The sequence below is a fragment of the Stegodyphus dumicola genome, chromosome 9 (genome assembly GCF_044657685.1).
Source record: "Stegodyphus dumicola isolate Sdum_Otavi_A_Nest chromosome 9, ASM4465768v1".
Classification (NCBI taxonomy): Eukaryota; Metazoa; Arthropoda; class Arachnida; order Araneae; family Eresidae; genus Stegodyphus; species Stegodyphus dumicola.
This window is the reverse complement of record NC_140776.1, coordinates 4,440,351-4,461,204: the sequence shown is the minus strand read 5'-3', so window position 1 is coordinate 4,461,204 and position 20,854 is coordinate 4,440,351. Positions and strand designations below refer to the sequence as shown.

Sequence of the window (20,854 nt, the reverse complement as noted above, 5' to 3'; positions counted from 1 at the left end):
AATAAACATATTTATCCAATAAAGTCAGCTAAGTAAACTAAACAGTACACTATTCATCCAAAATTCAATTTAATACTCCTTTAAAAATATATAAGAAAATCCATTCGTCTAAAGCAGCGATTCTCAACCTTTAACTAACAGGTACCATCTAAAAAAAAAATGAAAAAAACTTTTGTACCACCACTACGTTTTACAATGATTACTTTTCAGTTTCTCAATAGAAATATTATATATACATATATACTAGAATGCTGACGGTCATACGAAATGATCGCTGTTCTAGATATTATAAATTGTAATTAAAATGATTTGTGCAAAAGTGTCTGCTAATTTAAACTGAATTACCCAGGGCAGGTGGCGATAACGCCCCTTTGCTTACTGCCCCACGAAGTTTCCCCCCTTCTACTTGCTTAATTGCTTAGAGTGCAATGAAAGAAATTACTGGCTTACATTTCTTAAGAGCCACCGCCAGCTCAATCAATAAAATAAAATTTAAATAGCGAAATGTTAATTCACATGTCAAAGATCTCTTTGTACACAACATTTCTTGTGTAGATCTTTCCATCATTTTTAAGCTCGCCTTGCAGAGGACCATCCATTATTTTTAATTTTACCTCCGTTCAAATGTTCAAATGCAGGCTCAGGTAAAAAAAAATGCAAACACGCTTAAGCGTTTGGCCCTGAGACTTATGGATGTTCATAGCAAAGGCAAGTTTTACAGGAATTGTTAACGTCTCAATTGAAACGGCAACCCAGTGCCATGGCAACTTCACCCCATTGTCTAGTACAGTTACGCAAGCTACCAATAAACTATCTGTGACAAACAAACACTTAAGCCGCATATATATATATATATAGAGAGAGAGAGAGAGAGAGAGAGATAGATATAGATATAGATATAGATATGGGTTGAAGTAACATTATCTCCTCTGAAACGGCTGGCGAAGCACACTGTTGGATTCCGCAGGTCCGTGGCACGCCACTTTGACCATCCGCGTCTTCCTAGGACTTTAATTAGCCGAGATATTAATTTAAAACTAATTTGTCTCTACGTTTTCCCTACATTCTCCACTTTCTTTCTTGGGTTTTCCCTATTAGAGGGATTAGGCTACGTGCCAAATTCTTTTTTCTCGAATATCTACGGAACGGCGCCGAATTGAAATTCGAGACGCGTATCCTCGGATTCCAAAAAAATTCTCCAAATCCATCGATACCGTTCTCATCTTCGTACGACTTTAATCGGCCGAGATATTAATTAAAAACTGCTGAAACGCTAATTTCTGTGCTCATTTTTCCGAGTGGCAACAATAAACTTTCTGCGGCACACACTTTAGCCGCTTATATATATATAAAGATAATGCCATTCGAGCAACCTATTAGCTATTTGTGTTGAATATGTACACATAAGAATATTAAATTAAAAATTGGTTACCGTTTTAATTATTAAAATTTAAGTTATAATACTTTAATTTTAAAATGTACTGCGAAATTTGAGCCTGTTTACGACAGATCAATTTATTTATGTCTGGGTTTATTTCACTTAGCTTTAACCATAAATTAGGATACACTTTTGATTTAATTCTGTATTTATTTTTCAACTATAACTGGGAAGAAAATTCTTGTTTACACAAATAGGTTGTGCAAAAAAGCAATAAGAATTTAATAGCTTTATTTGAAATGCCTTTAAATTATTTTTTTAAGTTCAGCCAAAAGTTAACATTTGTGTTATTTATGAAATCTTCAATTAGAGTTCGATCATAGGAAATTTCTATCAATTACAGCTATGTTCACACAAATAGGTTGTGCAAAAATGCAATAAGAATTTAATAGCTTTTTTTAAATGCCTTTAAATTCTTTATTTCGGCTCAACCAAAGGTTAGCAGGTGTGCTATTCATGAAATCTTCAGCTAGAGTTCGAAATTTCTATCAATTGTTCTTTTTCTTCGCTACATAAAATTTCAGGTACATTTGAACAAAATGGATATCTAATCCAATTTTCGTTTTCTCAACCCTCTGGAAAATACATTTTGAAATTATTTATCAATGAAATTATTATCATAAACAATTTTCCTTTTTTTTTCAGTATTTTTAGTGCTGGTGGATAATTTTTAATGTCGGGTGCTAATTCTGCGATAGTCAGTCTCGGATTCTAATTCTTCTTTTATTTTCAAATTATCGGCTGGAAAACTTTCTAAAAGTAGAAAAAAGCTTAGAATAATATTCTCCAATTATTTGATTATAAGCTCAAGTATTTTTTAACATTGCATTTATTTTATCTCTAATTAAACAAATTAACACTTTTTTCTTTTAACCCTAAATTTAATTAATTTAACTATACAAAACCATCAGCAAAATATGCTAAATGCGCCAAACATAATTCACTCAATAAATATTTTTGCAATTAAAATTTTGAATCTCTGAGGAAAATTTGAATTTCTGAACCATATTCGATCTGATCAAGTCGATTTCAATGATTATTTGCCTTTGGATAAACCCCTTACTTAGGAATGTAACAAAAGCGTTTCATGTTCACTGCCCATCTCTTGGCATAAAATCGTAAATATTCTTGAATTTAAAACTCGGGTTTCAATAAAATTTAAAATTTTCACAGCTTGACTCCAAACGATTTTCAGGTTTTCAGGGATTGTTTTGGCTACTACAGCTTCACGATGAACAGCGCAGTGAGTAAATTTGGTTTCAGGTGCGATTTTCTTTATTTGAGAAATAACACCGGAATGGTTTTCGTTAAAGCCACCGATCCATTACTGCATACGACAATGCACTTATTCCAAGAATTATTCTCAGACATAAAATTGTCAATTACCTTGAAAATTTCATTTCGAGTTGCTCTATCATGGAAAAATTCAAAAAATAAATACTCTTTGGCAATTAGTTTATCTTCTTCGAAACGTATGTAAATAAATAACTGAAGAAAGTGTTTAAGAAAGTATATTAATTAAAGTACTTTCATCCAACTGCATTGTGAAATACTCACTGTGTTTTATCTTGTGAATAAGTGTCTCTTTTATGGAAATTGCCATTTAATGAATTTGCCGACTTACTGCATCATTTGATAACGATATATTAAGTTAATTAAGCGCTTTTTGTTGAACAATGAGGCCCACCACTGGTCGAGCGGTAAAATCGCTGAACACTGGTAGTTTGGACCTGGGTTCGATTACATTTGAACGGGCTGGCTGCATGGGCGTTTCCATTGTTTTCCCATGTCTATAAAAGCCAGGTTTCCTAGGAAAGTTCTCCTCAAAAGCATCCCTCCCCATAGGTACATAGCCCTCACGTGGTTTGCCGTGATTAAACAAGCCAAACCAAAATGTTGAATAGTGTTAAAATGATATCTTTAGCTGCTGCTAATATAAGGTTTCCTCCAATGGTGTGATCTTGCTGAGGTTTTAGCAATTCTTAGGCTTACTAGATAACTAGCTTCCAAAGATTTTCAATTAAAGTAACGAAACGTTTCATTACTTGTTTACTGTTTCTGAACTCAGATAATTTCCTCTTAAAATATTCTTCAGATTTATCCTTTAAATTGGCTTGCTTAGATTCAAGATGTGTTTTATAAACGATGGTTTCACACTTTGTTTGGATAATAGTTCAACGCAAACATCACATTGAGCCTGAGGGTCCATTTCATCTCTATTTCAAGTAAACCCAAACGATAAACAACTTTTATTATATTTTCTATAAACATTTTTTTCTTTTCTTTACAATATTCTTAGAGCTAATAGATTGTTATGGATCAAACATTTGTGAATCATCACTTTTCCGCTTAGTCAATCGTAGCCACTTAACCATTTTGACTTGTTTTATTATTTTTTTGCAAATACACTGCCCATCAAAAGTTAGGGAACAGCATGTTTCTTGTGTCTAATTTGAGAATGAAGCAACATAGAAATAAGAAATTTACAAGGTATGTTCACTAAAAAGTTCTTAAATGAAAGTGACATAGAATGTTCCTAAATTTCACCACAAACATGAATTACATCAAAAAATTACACTCTTGACAGAGAAATCCAGTCTTGGTATATCACAGTTTTCTGAGGTAACGTGGGGTGATAACATTACAAGAATGGGTCCTAATAAGGAATTTGGCCATCCCAAGTTGCAATGCATTGGCGGCAGCAACGTTCCATACTGTCAATTAAGTTGTCGTTCAGTGAAATGGGAAGCAACGACCAGACACGGAGTAATTCTTGTTCAAGCTCTTCTAACGATCTTGGAGGAGGACGTAAAGCAGCAACCTGTCTCCAAGGTAGTCTCAAAGATGCTCTATCGAATTCAGGTCTAGGGATTGAGATGGCTATTCCATTTGTTCCATACCATGACCTTTAAGATATTATTAAACAACCCGAGCTCCGCACATTGTCGTTAATCAGAAGAAATCCGAGACCAATAGCAGCGGCATATGGGCGGATATATTGATTAAGGACCTCGTCTCGATATCTCACATAGATCAAAGCTCCTCCATGTAACACATGCAGTTCAGTGTGACTACTGTGAGAGATCCCAGCCCAAACCACTATCCCACCACCTCTGTAACTGTGTCTTTCCACAATGTATGATTGGTTATATCTGGTAAATTGTTTCCTTCAGATCAGCTGACGACCAGAATCACTCTTCGTTGTGAACCTCGACTCGTATGTGAAGAGAACAGGTCCCCATTGTTGACTGACCCAGGAGACGTTTACTCTTGCCCGACACGAGCGGGCACCTCTGTGTCGTTGGGTCAGAGGACACAAACAACTGGTTGTCTTACATGCAAACCTGTATTGTGCAGGCGTCTACGCACTGTAGTAGCTGAGAGTCTTGTTCCTGTTTCCACTAAATGATCTGCTATGAGCTGAGGCACAGTAATGCTACCCCTCCTTTGGGCCGAATGAGCTAAATAACGGTCTCCCACAGGAGTTGTAACTCTAGATCTGTCTGGTACATGTTTTCAAGACACAGAATCCTCGCATTCAAACTGATTCCATAGTCGATAGACCACACTACTAGAGACATTGAGAGGTCTAGCATCATCAGCTCGTGATTTCTTCATTTCCATCCATCCGATCGCTCGCCACCTCAACGATTCAGGCAAACGACTTCTCCTGGACATTGATAGACTCTCCAGGATATTGTCCACGAAACTGTAATAACAATTGAAGACCAATACTCGAGAACAAAAATTACAATTTTTGCCCTTTTTCTCCAACTCTTACATAAGTATTCATTTCTATAAACTAAAATGGTAACTATTGTTTTTGCATATATTTTCTTAAACTTCGTTACTGCATGCATATGAATTGTGAATTTAAACTTTACTGACATTTTTGTAATGGTGAGCACTGGAAAACATGCTGCTCCTTAACTTTTGGAGGGCAGTGTATTTAAATGTACAATTCAAAAACAAACAACTATTCCTGCTGTTAGAGGCAGCAAATCGACGTAAAATAAATGATTCTAATTCAAGCTAGAACGATATGAGCCCGGCAATGGTGGCGACATGAAGTGTAGACATGCTAATAAATCGATCAGCTCTAAAAGAATTAATGAGATACTATATTATCTTTTTATATCAATTTAATTTTTATTTCCTCTTAAGTACAACATCCATTTCTATTACTCGTTTTAAAACATCATTTATGACAAATTTTTTATATCTGTATCCAAAAGAATATTTGTAAAAATAAAAACAGATTATTTTGTAAAGTCTATGAGCGGCTATTGACCTTGAACAAAGCTCAAATCGCATAAATTTGTGATTGTTAGAAAAAAACAGGATATTAGGTTATTTAATTTTTGAATTTAGTAGTTAATAATTTGTTCCTTTGCGTAACACCAGTTGAGGATATCTGCTCTAAACTAATTTAATATATGTTTATAATATATTTTTGTTATTTATAATATTTAAATTTCCAATTAAAATTAAAAATAGTTCATTATTTATTTCAAAAACAAATAAGTCCAAAGAAGGCTAATTATATTTTCAACTAACTGAAGGCTTACGATTTTGAAATTCAATAACTGTATTTCATAACTGAATATCAAAAACGAAAGAACCCTGAAAAATAGAAGAAGTAATATAGACAAACTTAGAAACAAAAGTTTTTTCAAATGATTTATTTATAGTTGATTATGATTGTTAATTACTTAACTGACTAGTCGCTTGTGGAGCCAGCCCTTTAAAGCTATTATTATAAAAAATACTATATTTATAATGTAATGATATTTATGAATCCATCTAATGTAATTCCTTAAGTCTAGTAATTAATAATGACTTAAATAAATCTGCCTTTGTTACTTTTTTAATCACTTAGCTGTTGATTAATAACAAAATAAATCTGTAAAAAAAAATAAATGTCTCCTTACTCTTTCTTTAACGAGCTGTCGCATGAAAAATATTTTAATTAGAGCCATGGGAATTCATTCTTTTAAATTTTTAATAGCTTGGTTTTTGATTAAGTATACTCTTAATACACTCATAACACCTGCTTAATGCAGAAAAACACTCTTAGACCCCACACACAAAAAAAAAAAAAAAAAAAAAAAACCCGACGCACAAAGAATGAATTATCCGAATGGGACGAAAATCGGTAGAAGTGATGTACATGTACAGAAAAACAAATAATTACACTTTGAGAAATATTGGATGATTTAATTGAAGTCAAAGAGCCTCACAAAGTAAAAAAGTAAGTAACGCATTTGTTCACCTCTGGCCCTTATGCAAGTCGTTATTCGACCTTGCTGGCCAAGGTAATGTTCGCGAAGCACTAAGGCAAGCAGTAAAAATATATGCAGTGTGGGGGCGAGCATTATCTTGTCTGAAATGTAAGCCCAAGATAGCGTGACATGAAGGGCAACACAACGGGCCTTAGAACGTCTTCGAAGTACCGCTGTGTTGTAAGGTTACAACGGATAAGAACCAAAGGGGTCCTACTATGAAATGAACTGGCACCCCATACCATCACTCCTGGTTGTCGGCCTGTCTGCCGGAAGACAGTCAGGTTGGTATCACACCGCTGTTCGGGGCGTCTCCAGACTCGCCTTCGCTGGTCATCGGGGCTAAGTTCAAAGCGGGCCTCATTACTGAAGACTATTCTACTCCAGTCAGTGACATTCCAGTGTGAATGAGCCCGACACCACTGCAAACGGGCTTGACGTTGTATAGAGGGTCAATGGTAGTCGGTTTCTATGAGCCGTCTATGAATGGTTCTTGCGGTCACTGAAGCACTAGTCGCACGTACAATCAATGATAATGATGCATCTGGGGCTGTGAGTGCTGCTCTCACGATTGCTCGTTCTTCACGTTCTGTTGTTTCTCTAGGACTACCGCTTCCTTCTTGACGCTGTGTGAGGCCATGGTTCACCTATTCTTGCCAACATCGTCTAATAGTGGCGTCTCTTCTGCTCAAATGTCAAGCTATTCGCCGATAAGACCAACCGGCTTCTTTGGGCCAACTACACGACCTCTCTCAAATTCTGACATCTGCGCATATCGTTCGCACAGCTGTATGCGAGGCATAGTTAATGTCTACCAGAGTATACGGAATGAAATTTGTGAAGAATTTATGATCTGGAATCGTAATTTCTACTCTTAAATATCCTGCCAGTTGCGCAGATCAGATGCGCTGTAGCGAGAACCGTTCACTCATCGGCAGCCAAAATGTAAAATTTTACATTTTCCGTCGAAATCTGTATGTATATAAGTTTGTGTCCAATTTGCTTTATATCTCCTCGGTGTGTTTTCTCGTTTTCTCGTTTCTTCTCGTTTTTTTTTTTTTTTTTTTTTTTTTTTTTTTTTTTTTTTTTTTTAAAGAGTGTATATTGCGTTTTACCTTGTAACATTTTACCGATTAGAATGTCGCTGGAATTTACTGATTAAACCTGAAATGCAAATACCTTACGCTTTGCGAGTGACAGCATCAAAATTTGAAATCTTTGAGTTTTGAATCAAAAATCATAAATTTGAAGAAACAGGAAACAAATAAAAAAGAAATTCAAAATTGAGCCTTCCAGGTGCGTATGTTCGGGTGGAAAACTACCGTGTTTTTAAATTCTAGTGGTTGTAGGTTCAGCCAATATTCCACAACGCGAAAAATATACATACGTACAGTAGCTCACATTTCTTTTAGGATACTTGTATCTTTCGGTTTTATGTGCAAATATCTGTTAATAAATATTAGTAAAATGACTATATAATATATTTCTTATACATTATCGATCATTGTTTTAAAATCTTCCTTGTTGTGTGGAAAAGAATATTCAAAATGTTTTAGCAAATAAAATAATTTATTAGAAAAGTTCTGAAAATAAATTCACATAAATACTTAAAAATTTTAAATAAATAAAGTTTAATAATAACGTGCAAATAACAGGATATTCAATATTTCATTGGATAACCTATTTTCTAAAATTACATTTTTCATGCGATTTGGCATAGATCAACTAATTTTTTATGCAACGATGTTCCACATTCTTCTATTTCTCTCTAAGAACTACTTTTGACAGAACTTTTGAAGAAATATTGCGTTATGCTTTATTCCAACCCACTCCTTACATTTTCGATAATATTCTATTGGGTTTCGAAAGGGTAGTAAGAAAAGTACGGATGGGATTTGATAACTTTTTATGATGCACGTTGTACTTCGAAAGAAATAGAATAAAAATTGTTTATGATTCTGCCTTCAACTCTCTTTTGCTAATTAGTAAACGTTTGCATTAAAATTTGAGACAAAACGAAAACTTTTTTGGAAGTTTGAAATTGCGCGTTTTCGCAAATATATTTCTGTTAAGAAATATCCGTATTATACTTTCAGAATATTTAACTCGAAAAGTTTTCGATTGAATATATTCAGTTAGAAAAGAGTGATTATAACTTTTAAAATATTTTCTTCGATTTAACAAAATAGTAATTATTGAGACCATAAAAGAGACTTTACGCAAGCAACTTTAAGTTTATAGGATGTTGCACAGTAAGATCCTATAGTTAAAATATTTATACTTTTACGCACAACGCTTCAAACATTATACAAAGGAAAATTAAACAAAGGAAAATAAAAAAAGACATCTGTAACATATTTGAAAAAGTAATCAAATGCATTCATTTCAAACAAGTGTTTACAGACAGATCATTAAATTCATTCACGACCCGAAAGAAATAGTTTATTTGGAAGTTAGAAAAATGCCGGAAAATATATATATAAAGACTGAAGTTAGAAGCAGAAGTTAGAAGTTGCACTGGTATATAATACTTGAGAGATGGTTGTTTCTTCTCATATAAATGTATATATTCTACAGAAATTTTAAAACTAAGATTATATTAATTATTAGTTGTTAAATACTTAAATTATTAATTGTTAATTGTGATTATTAATTATATATACGTAAGTAAAATTATGTAAATCAAAATTATAACTTAAATTAGCACTAGGCATCTTAATTCTTCATTTTAATTTGGGTATTTTCCCTTTCCATTCTAAAAATAGTAGTTGTTCATAGTAATGTTTTTGGGCTGCGTCATTTCTAGAGTACGCCTTATCATACGACTTTTATACAATTCCGGAAATAAAAATGAAACTGAAACTCAAGTAGGAAATAATCGTCTTAGAGCTTTATTAAATATTCAATCAAATGTATTTAAAACCGAATCTAACTCACTCTAAATTAAGCTTTATTTGTGAGCGCTTTGCACTTTGCTTCTGTTTCTGTTGTCGCTAAAACTTTGCAACGCTCTTTTCTTCCTATTGCAACAATAATAAAAATGTAAATTTTCTGGAATAGGCACTATTTATGTGCCAAATTATTGGTGGCCGCGAAATGTTTGATTAAAATAAAAGAATCGTGATTTAAATGTGCTACGACTGCGTCCTATTGCATGTAAACGACTTCTTTATTCTTCTTTACGGATGATCTATGTGCGCTTCAAAATCTCTCCGCATCATTCTCAAATCATTCCAGCAATGAATATAAAACATACATAGTGCGTGTATCCATTCTAAAACGGTAATTTACATATTAAGGTTGCAAGCTGTAAAACCTAAGAAATGAAGAAAAAATAAATAAATTGTTAATAACCATCTTTTACGAATATAATGTAACATATTTTACAGAGCAATTTTAATTCAATATTTATTATGTGAGATCTCAGTTTGCACATCATGCTAAAAAATTTAAATATGGAATAAAGATATTTAATATGTTTCACAGAAAAAAAGGTGCATATGCATAACTTTGCAAATTCTTTATCGAAAAACAAAAATAAAGTTTATCATTATTTAGTCTAATATGCTCACACTATTTCAATCACTGGAAAACTTCTAAACATTCTTATTCATCTTACTAAATAAAGGCAATAATACAGCAAATGTTTTCTGGATTAATATTCAAATGCAACTTTTCATACCATAGAATAAATGAGTATATAAAATCCTATGTATGTTTATTAAAATTTCTCAGTTTACGTTATCTAGGTTAAAGATGTTTAAATTTTAAATCGTTGGATTCCTTCTAAGAACTTCACTGAACTGCGTACAGAAACTTACAGAACTGCGTACAGAACTGCGTACTCTGCAACATAGACTTTGTGAAGACATAGACTTTTATCACTTATTATTAATTAAGTTTTAATTTAGCTTTTTTTTAATCTAAGAAGTATTGGGTTGGCAGGAAAAGAAATTTCGATTTGCACAAATAGACAGCATTATGTTCATTTTGTTATTCTTCTGTCAATCTTGCATTTCGTTTTTGCTTATTACATACCAATTTGTGAGCTGACACTTTTAGGATGCTATAGAAGCTAATTTCGAGTATTTCTTCTTACAACTGTTAGTCTACGATGAGTTTTAACATGGGGTGCAAAAATAAACATTTTCGACACATTTTACGTAATTGCATCGCATCATCATATAATTGTTCTCGAATTTGCAAAATGTATCACATACAACAAGTAAAAATCACATAAGATGTATTCACATAGCTGGATATTTGGGTTCCGCATGAATTGAAAGAAATTCTCTCAGCGAATCAATATTTGCTATACACATTCCAAACGTAATGCAATCAACCTTTTTTTAAAATGAATTATCCCTGATGATGAAAAATAGATCGTCTACAATAACATTAAATGAAAAAGAGAATGGTTCAAGCATCATTAATCAGCACTCGAAAACTTAATTGCATCAGAGGATATCGTGCTGTCAATTAGGTGGGATTAAGCTATTGTAAATAGCTAATAGCTATTGTAAAATTTGGGCTGCCTCAAGCAATCCAACGATCAACTCAGCTGTATACTAGCAACAGCTTATCAAATAAGAGGAGGTTTTCAAAAAAAGTTAGAATTGGCAAATCGCAAAGGAATCATGTTCCGCCATGCCAATGCGAGGCCTCATGCACTGATTGGGAAGTGCAGTCGCCTCCTCCATATTACCCGACCTTGCACTATCGGATTATCACTTATTTTGAACTTTGCAAAATTTCTTAAATGGTAAAAAATTTCAGTAATAACGAAGACTCCAAATCGGAGTTAGTTGAGCTTTTTGTCTGATAAAGATCAGAAGTTCAATCTGATCAAGATCAAGATCAGAAGCGCGAAATCATGAAGTTATCAAAACGGTGGCAAAATATCATTAATAGATTGGAAAATATCTGACTGATTAAAGGTTAGTTTTGTATATAAAAAACTCACACTAAAATCCCGAAATTACTTTCTTGCCAACATATTAAATTTATTTCTAATGGTAAAATATTATTTTCTCTTTCTCTAACAGATTGGCGTCTGGACAAACACAGGCCTAGATATAAAAGATATTGTTTGGCCAGGGGACAGTCCAGTGCCACCCCCAGGAGTTCCAGAAAAATTCAACCTTAAAGTGACCTTTCTGGATGAACCTCCTTTTGTGAACGTGTTCCCCCCGGATAATGAAACTGGAGAGTGCAAAACTAGCCGGTCTGTCAGGTGTCGAGTGGCACCAGAGTACAAGTTTTATGGGTTAGATATTTATTACGTAATAACTTACTAATAACACATAAATGACGCAAATAAATTTTTGCAGTTATTACTAATATAGCTAAGAATCTAAAATATTTGAATTTGTCAATTAATATGTTTCCCATCTAAACTCTTTTTAATTCACTCGAATTCTGTTATTATAATTTTTTTCTACTGCATAACTGGAAACTGTATTAACAGATAATTACATAATTTTACAACCTACATTCCTTTGATTTTATTGCTTTGAGTGCAATATTTGTAACTGGCAGCAATTTCAAATTATATTTTCATTTTTTAATAATTGGTGTTATTAAATCAATATTTATTAAAGAATTTTTATTGGACCTTATTATTAGAAACATTTAATTTTAATTACTTTATAAATTTCATGGAATTTATCTAATTTTATTAAACGTCCATGAAGCTAAAGTTCTAAGTACAGTCCTTACAAATATTCTGATTTTATATTCCTTTTTTATCTTTATGATTTTGCCTTTGTGTCACGTAAGTCCTTTCGCTGGTTTTCATCTGTCTCGCCCTTATATATGCTTGATAAAATCCTTATGCCGCCTACACACCAAAGCAACTAACTCAGCTGTTTTTCTTCTTTTGACATTCTACTCTATGTGTCATATAGCGATCTTCATTTAATGCTTTCTCCTAGGGAATCCTCTTCATTGCCGTACTGCGGAATTCCTTTCCCTAATACATTTAATACTCGCTCAGTCTGGATACATCGTCCAATCTTACTTTTTTCCTATGTCTTTAGTACTTTGAAAAATTATTCTGATGCAATTTCATATATATATATATATATATATATATATATTATCTGGAATACATATTTATTCTACTTTTATGTCCATAAATAATGCAGTAATGTCTTAAATGAATTACTAATTAAAAGCTATTAAAGAATGACAGAATTGAAAGATTATTATTCAAACTTATTTTTCCATAACCAAAAGTTACTTGTTTAGGAACGCTGTAGAAATTTTCTTAGTTTCATTAACAGATTAAAATGTTTTGATGAACATTTCTGAAATTTTATTGAATTTTGTAACTAATTTATTTCTTTTAATATCAGTAATATTTGCCTTGCTTTTAGCATTTACTTAAAATTCACAGTATCCTAATTTTTTCTTGCAGTATGAATCATTCAGTTGCGATACGTAATCCAGATTATTACAAATGTTGTTCAGGCTTTTGTATAGATCTCCTACAGAAGTTCGCTCAAGATTTAAAATTTTCCTACGATCTTTACCGTGTAGAAGATGGAACTTGGGGAGTTTTAAGTGTAAGTAAAATTTCAAATCTTTGTTCTTTAATTTATCTTTTAAGATTTTTTTTAAAATTATATATATATATATATATAAAATTGTTTCATAAGAAAAAATTGAATTTAATTAAATAAATTTAATTTAAATAAATTCATTAAATTTAAATAAAAATTTAATTAAATAATTCTTTGCGCCATTGCTGCAAGGAATGAAATTTAAATTTTAACAAACACGTATAAAAGTAAAAAAGCAAATTTAAAGCCAAAATTAAAAAAAGCAAATTTAAAGCCAAAATTAAAAAAAGCAAATTTAAAGCCAAAATTAAAAAAAGCAAATTTAAAGAAAAAAAGTAAATAAATAAAAAAAAAAAAAATGTGTAAACATATAAAAGATTTAAAAGATTTAATTCTCGAACTAATCTACAATATCATTTAAATTCAGAAGCATAAGCAAATCAAGTGCAAACCAATCCATGAAAATAAATTCACTAATTTAGCAAATTAAAATTAATCCAAACAATTTTTTTTAAAAATGCATAAGTGAATTACTGTTGAGCAGGCAGGAGACAGACTTATAGAGGGGAAATTGCCTCCAAACCTAACTCTCCATATATGAATGACGAAACTGAATTATATGAACTATATGAATGACCATTCCTGCATGAATAACGAAACACGCATTGAATGATTGGAGAGTTAGGTTTGGAGGCAACTTCCCCTTGATAAGTCTGTCTCCTGCCTGCTCAACAGTCATTCACTTATGCACTTTTAAAAAAATTGTTTGGATTAATTTTAATTTGCTAAATTAGTGAATTTATTTTCGTGGATTGGTTTGCACTTGATTTGCTTATGATTCTGAATTTAAATGATATTGTAGATTAGTTCGAGAATTAAATATTTTAAATCTTTTATATGTTTACACATTTTTTTAAAATTTTTTTGGGGGCTTTAAATTTGCTTTTTTACTTTTATACGTGTTTGTTAAAATTTAAATTTCATTCGTTTAAATTTATATATATATATATAATTTATACTGAGCACGCCCATTATTATCCGATAATCATCAAAATCGAGATTTTACCACTGGCTTAACAAGTGCGATGACAGATAATTTTCAGAAAATTACTTACACGTGTTATTAAACCGCTATAAAATGGGAATAATGCGTGATTAAGGCAATTTCAAAGCACGGATATTAGTATGGACTTGTGCAATATGAAAGCAAAATGACGGTAACTTCCATAGACTTAATTAACAGAAATGCAATCAGTGGTTTTCTTTTATCGCCTTCTTGAACTGCAACTAAATGAAAGACAAATACCACAAACTGACAGGTGGTTGAATTTTCGAGAACTTGCATATATTTTATTACGGCACCATCTAAAAAAATGTAAAAGACCTTTCGTTCTTTTCCATATCCTTGTAATGGTTGGATGAAGTAGTAAATGTTCTTGATGATCCCAGAGGAATTAAATGTGAAAGGGGCAATCATTGATGAGGAATGCGATAAAAAAAATCAAAACTAGATCTTTATTAAGACCAAAATAAATAAATAAAAATGATGATAACGTTAACTGTGGAAGGTTATAAAGAGGTCATATGCGTGCTATTCTATTACATAACTGTGCAATAAAGATAATCAAGAAAGATAATCTAGCGAAGAATCTCCCTACACATAGTTACAAAACTGGATTTCGTTATGTGCAACAATTTCCGCAACAGACTCAGGCCTTTCCCAGGGATAGTGGTAGGTTACTATAGTCGTAACGGGTGACGAGGAATCAGGATCTATACCGGAAAGAGAACCTGGGAAAATGCTACCGAAAGCAACAAGGGCAAAAATTACCCCCTCTCAGATTGCGACGTAGTGACAAAAAACAACAATATGGGTCCCTTTACAGATCTTAGTTATCTTAAAGTCTTACTCATTATTACTTACTACTTCAAAATTCATTTACGGTGAGAAAACATACTTGAAATGACTGGAAAAAGTAGCCTGCTCGGATAAAATTTAATCCGAATGCCTATCGTAAATGAGCGACAAAAAAATGGGAAGTTAACAATAAGAAGCAATGGATCATAGCCCTCAGGTATTAGCCTATTGATTGTAATGTTATGGAAACATATAATTATCTGTACGTGTTCTCGTAAAAACCATACATAATTTTTTTTAATGTTCAAAGTTACACGAGTATCACCATTGATCACATAAGCCTGATCCCTGGAGCGTAGTACAATGAAGGTAGACCTATCCATAAGCTTCTATTATGTATCTGTTGATACACCCAGTAGAACAGGGGTTCTCAACATCTCAACCTTTTGTAAATGTAAGATGTAATTATTTTATTATGAACATATACAACTCTTTCCTGTGGTTACTTTTATGCAGATTTCGATATTCTATGAACATAAGTATAATTGCCATTTCCTTTTTTGGAAATATTTACATTCTGATTTTCATAAAAGCAAATAATAAGTACGCTGGCGTTTCTAGAGACATTGGAAGAGCCGGAGAGTTGAAAAATTAGCAATCGCCTTCTCCGGGAATCGAATCACGGATGTCTGGAATACCGGCCCAACGTGCAGAATCCCTACACCACGAAGGCACGCTAGGAAAGAGGGAGAAATACCTAATAAGTTATTAATTACCTTGACAAATAAATCCATTCGTATTTCTTAAATACATATATAGCTTACTTTAAAATTAACACTTTTAGTTTCTGAAGAGTGATGGCAGTGTTTGAAGTGAGGTATAGGAGAAGAATATATTTTAAAATACTGCATGAAACCTAGCTGTTATTTCTTGAAAGTTTGTACAAAATATAGTTTTAACCTAGCTCAATAAATGTTTTATTCACTTAAAACCAAAGAAATTATAATCGTTTAATGAAATCTGATTAAAAACGGATTAACGTTCTTTAAATACGCTGTATTTTAACACATTTCTTCATACATTATTTTAATTGATAAAGTACTGTATGGATTATTTGAATGTGCTCTAGATTTGTTTTCAATAGCATGTTTGTTAATAAAACGAACCAAAATTAAAATTAGAAAGAGTATACAAATAAGACAGCCCATTGCTAAATGTTGTACATACTGCATATATAAACAGGTAAGCAAGTTTTGGAAAAAACGATTACGCTAACAAATGCAGCAAACTATAAAGTGCTAAATTAATGTTATGGTTTCACACTATCATTGTTTAAAGCTTAAAAACAAAATGCCTCACGTGTGAATTATTTGATATATCCATAAATTATTGCTATAATTTATAAAGTTCGTACTATTGCTTCTATCTTGAAAAATAATCAGAAATTTTTATTTCAGTCCGAATTTTGTAAAATCATGCTGTACATTTTTTATTGAACAAGTGGTGAACTAAACAAAATGAGCTGTAGCAAGAGAAAGACTCGGAAATTTTAAACAATTGTTAATTTTCCTTGTTTTCATTTCAACCCTAAAATTTTCTATTTATGTGTTACTAAGAAATCTAACAATCACTTTCACTCTAGTCACTTCTTAGTGCACGCGTCTTATTTTTGATTCATACTTCTAAGCAGCAAGTGCCATCCGAAAATACACCGATGAGGAAGAGCCAAATGTTAAAAAAAGTTCAACTTGGAGAGAAAAATCCTTCTATCCAGAAAAAAAGAAAAGGAAAAGGTAAATCCCACTACAATAGGTTTCGGTATAAATCTCTCAGCCAACAAATAGGAAAGGATTTAGGAGAAAATACCATAGAAATAAAACTGCAAGAGATTTAAGTATTCAGTCAATTGTTAGATAGTCTACAAGGAATCTTCGAGCACTTTTATCGTCCTTCCTATCATGCATACACAAGGCAGCATTGTTCTATACTTAGATATCTCTTTATTGTCTCTCCTTAGACGTAAGATTTCTGTCTCTCCATCTACTGAAATACCAACCTTCTATAATAGAATTTAAGAATATTGTGTAAGAACTAGCATTTTCTTCAAAAGCTGATATTGTAGGGTTTCTATTATTTTTACTAATAGTTTAAGTTGTTGGCCTTTCTGACTTCCCTTGCGTCTTCTCGCATTGATGTAAATGAGTTAGAATGCGCAAGAGTGCATTTAAACTGCAGTAGTGAAAAGGTTAGTCATAGCGTATTTTTCCTATTGAGTGCGCACGTTGTTACATTTACCAGTTGTTTGAATTTTCAAAATCGCTTTCTAATTCTTGCGACGAAAGTTTAATACCATACCGGTGTAGGTTTCTGTGTCAACCTGCTAGGTTAAATTAAATTGTTTAGTCTTTACCTACTAGTTTTCCTTTAAATTTAGTTTGCTACATTATCTTTAAGTTCTTCACTTTAAGAAAGCACTAAGGTTAAGTGCTTACACTGTCAGTAGCCTTTAAGTGGCTACTGACAGTGTAAGCACTTAACCTCGGGCCGTCTGTAAATAATTGAGTTCAATAAAAGGATCTTTTACACCATTCCCCTATTGTATTCTTTTATTTTGAGCGATACGTTGCTAAACAAAAGTTCAAGTAGATCTAGTTGCAGTGTGCATTAGCAACGAAGACTAGATCTTACAATGCTTTTCTAAAATGCCTGTTTAACTTTCTTTATCAGTTTTATCACTAATTGTTAGTCATTATGCAGAAAAGAAAATAAAATTGCATGTTTTATCCAAGCATAAGCAGACTAAAGAAAAAAAAGATAAGAAAAAGAACTTTGTCGAAAATCAGGAATATTGCACGAAAAACAATTTTATTATAAAGGCAATTGCATTTTGGCTGCCAAAGAGTACTTCGGAAATGTTAAAACCTCTGTAAGTAAAAGGGCAAATGGCTATATTTAAATGCAGAAATGTTCCATTTCGAAATGTAAAAATTTTATTCTTTGCACATCAATAAATTTTATATACTTGAATTATATATAGATTAATAGAAAAAGGTTTAAAAGTATATTATTCAAACTGATATGACAGGTAAGACAAAATTAATTATCGTCTTCTAATTATCGCAGTTTCTATCACATGTAACAGAAACATGGCACAGCAAAATTACTTAAGTGAAACAGCTTTACTACCTTACAATCAAAATCTCTTCAAAACCATTGCGGCGGCTGCTCATATAAACCGAGAAATATTCCCTTTAGTTTTAATTCAAGTTCGATTTTAGCATAAGTATTATTTAATTATATAATAATTTTGTGACATTTTGGTAACAGCCTAGCGTCGTGATAACTACACATTATTCTGAAGTATCTAGAAGTTACAAAGAATACATTTGTTGAGAATTTGTAACAATACAGCATAGCCTCCCATGAAATAATGCATATGCTTCTCATGGTAATTTGCACATAACTCTTTATTATATAAGTCTTATGCTCTTTGCACAATCAGTAATGCAGGTTCTGTGCTCAGTTACTATCTTTAGTACTGTATATGAACCAGCACATTACTGTTAAAATTATGCTCATCGGTTCATAAACAATTCGTTTTGCTTCGTTTGATTTATTTTGCACATGGTTCTAACTGATTGCGTGCTTCACTTCCAGTGAAATCTTGAAAATCACTTGAGATTCTCAGCGAACTACCACCAAATAAAGCAGTTCAATGCGGTCTCTAAAATTTTCAAATTTAGTCTTAATGTGATCGAGCAGTGTTTGCTGTGGAATTAATGTAAATATCACAGATTATAAAATCCTAATCAAGTGAGTTGAGGGTATGAGTTCCGATTATAACAAAACAAAATTGAGGTAACCGTTTGTTAAACAGTAGGCTGCTGTAAAGAGGGATTTTCTTATAGATTAATTCTCAGAATCAAACATGGAATATGATATATTGCGCTTATGATTTCCAGTAACGGATGAGGTTTGAGAGGACTTATAGCAGATGATTAGTCCATTAGTTATAACTGATGCCACCGTTTGATTCCCTTGTATAACTGATATTATGTAATCAGAAGACATAATAAAGTGATAAAAACAATTATTAATATGTGAGTTCCTTAAAGTAAGCAAATTTTGTTGCTCAGAACAACATTTAATTTTTAAAAATATTAAGTAATAACAAGCATAATGTTGGTACATGTTAAGCATAATATTGTTAACAATGAAATATTAATAATGAAAATCAAATAAAATCGCAAATAAATAGATTATAAAATAATAATACTATGCAAATTAAATAAGAAAAATCATATATAATAAGCAAACCACTTTCTTGAAACATATTTTCTACATATTCTCAAAAATTATTTTGTGATTTTATATTACTTTAAGCGTTTTATTTCCCACTTAATGTTTGATATTTTTAATTAGCTAATAATTAACTAATTAAACATAAGGCATTAAATCACTGTCTCAAATTATTTAAGGATTTCTTCATCAAAAATTAAATAAAAAAGTTAGATATGTATCTTCCATTTTTAATTCTGAGAAAATGCTGGATACATTTGCATTACTCACAAATTAACAGGCATTATCGTATGTAATTTCAGCAGATAATTCTGAACATGAACGTATTTTTCCTTATTCATATTCATTCAAGCATAATATTAAATAAAAAACGTTACAGAAGCACCATTTGAAAACTTTTCAGAAGCACAAATGTTTGGTATTTCATCGTTGTCACATTTGTCGTTTCATTTGCAATGGGTAGCAAAGGCATGCGACATTTGAAGATCTTGGCACGTTTCCGGAGGCAATAAAATTTTATTTTTATGCTTAGCATAGATAAAGCTACTGTCCAATTTCATTTTTTGAAGAAAGTAGCAATCATCAGCGTTCTGAGGGTTGTCCCTTGAGGCGTCTTCGACATATAGTCGCCAGCAGCAAAGGAAGATAAAATTGTTCCTTTCATACTTCCGCTAACTTAAAAGTAGTTTCATGCTGTATATGAACAGACGTAATTCAATAAAAATGGCGCTGTTAGAATATCAATAACAAATTTTAAGAAGATTGATGTCTAATCTAAAATTTTGTAATTTTTTACTTTAAAGAGACTTCTTATAAATACAGAAACAAGACTTTTTTTTTTAATTAAGAAGATGCATTTAATACCAAAATTCTCTGTAGCCTCTCTTGCTATGTGAGGTTACACGTTATATGCACACAAGCATATTAAAAAACAGCGAATATTATGAATTTCAAAACTATAACCTAACGGTAAATGGCAACAGTAAAAAAATTGAAACATCTAACATCTGAATCATTAGTTAAAGAGATTCGACAGATTTTTGCATGGACATAACTTTTCCTCTTATCCAAGAGTAATTGCTTTATGTTACCTTTATTACTTTTGACATGTAATTCTTCCATGTAGTGTTTTTCTTATAATTATAATTCTTTCTTATTTGCTTGGTTAAATGTAAAGTTTACATGGCCCTCTGGTTATAAACTGGCAGCCCAACAGTGGGCCCGAAGCCTCAAAAATTTAAAACTTATTACCGAAAGCTGAGCGCAATTTTTTTACTTCGAGCTCTTCCTGCGTTAAAAGAAGAAAATTACCACCCTGGTGATATGGAAAATTTTGATTTTTGACTATCTGGAAATTAACAGCCACCCTAGGAGTGAAGGATTAATCCAATGTCCTTGCGCTTATTGTAAAGCA

The 20,854-nt window shown here is 32.0% G+C and overlaps 1 protein-coding gene across 3 annotated transcripts in view; it reads left to right on the top strand.

Annotated features, from left to right (window-relative positions):
- The window catches only part of LOC118192858 (glutamate receptor ionotropic, NMDA 2B-like), a 152,467-nt gene that overhangs the window by 42,567 nt on the left and 89,046 nt on the right, over positions 1-20,854 (top strand). For all 3 annotated transcript variants that reach the window (XM_085823174.1, XM_085823173.1, XM_085823175.1), the window contains exons 5-6: positions 11,766-11,986; positions 13,139-13,286. In XM_085823174.1, coding sequence (XP_085679300.1) covers positions 11,766-11,986; positions 13,139-13,286 — 369 coding nt within the window. The remainder of the gene's footprint in view (positions 1-11,765; positions 11,987-13,138; positions 13,287-20,854) is intronic.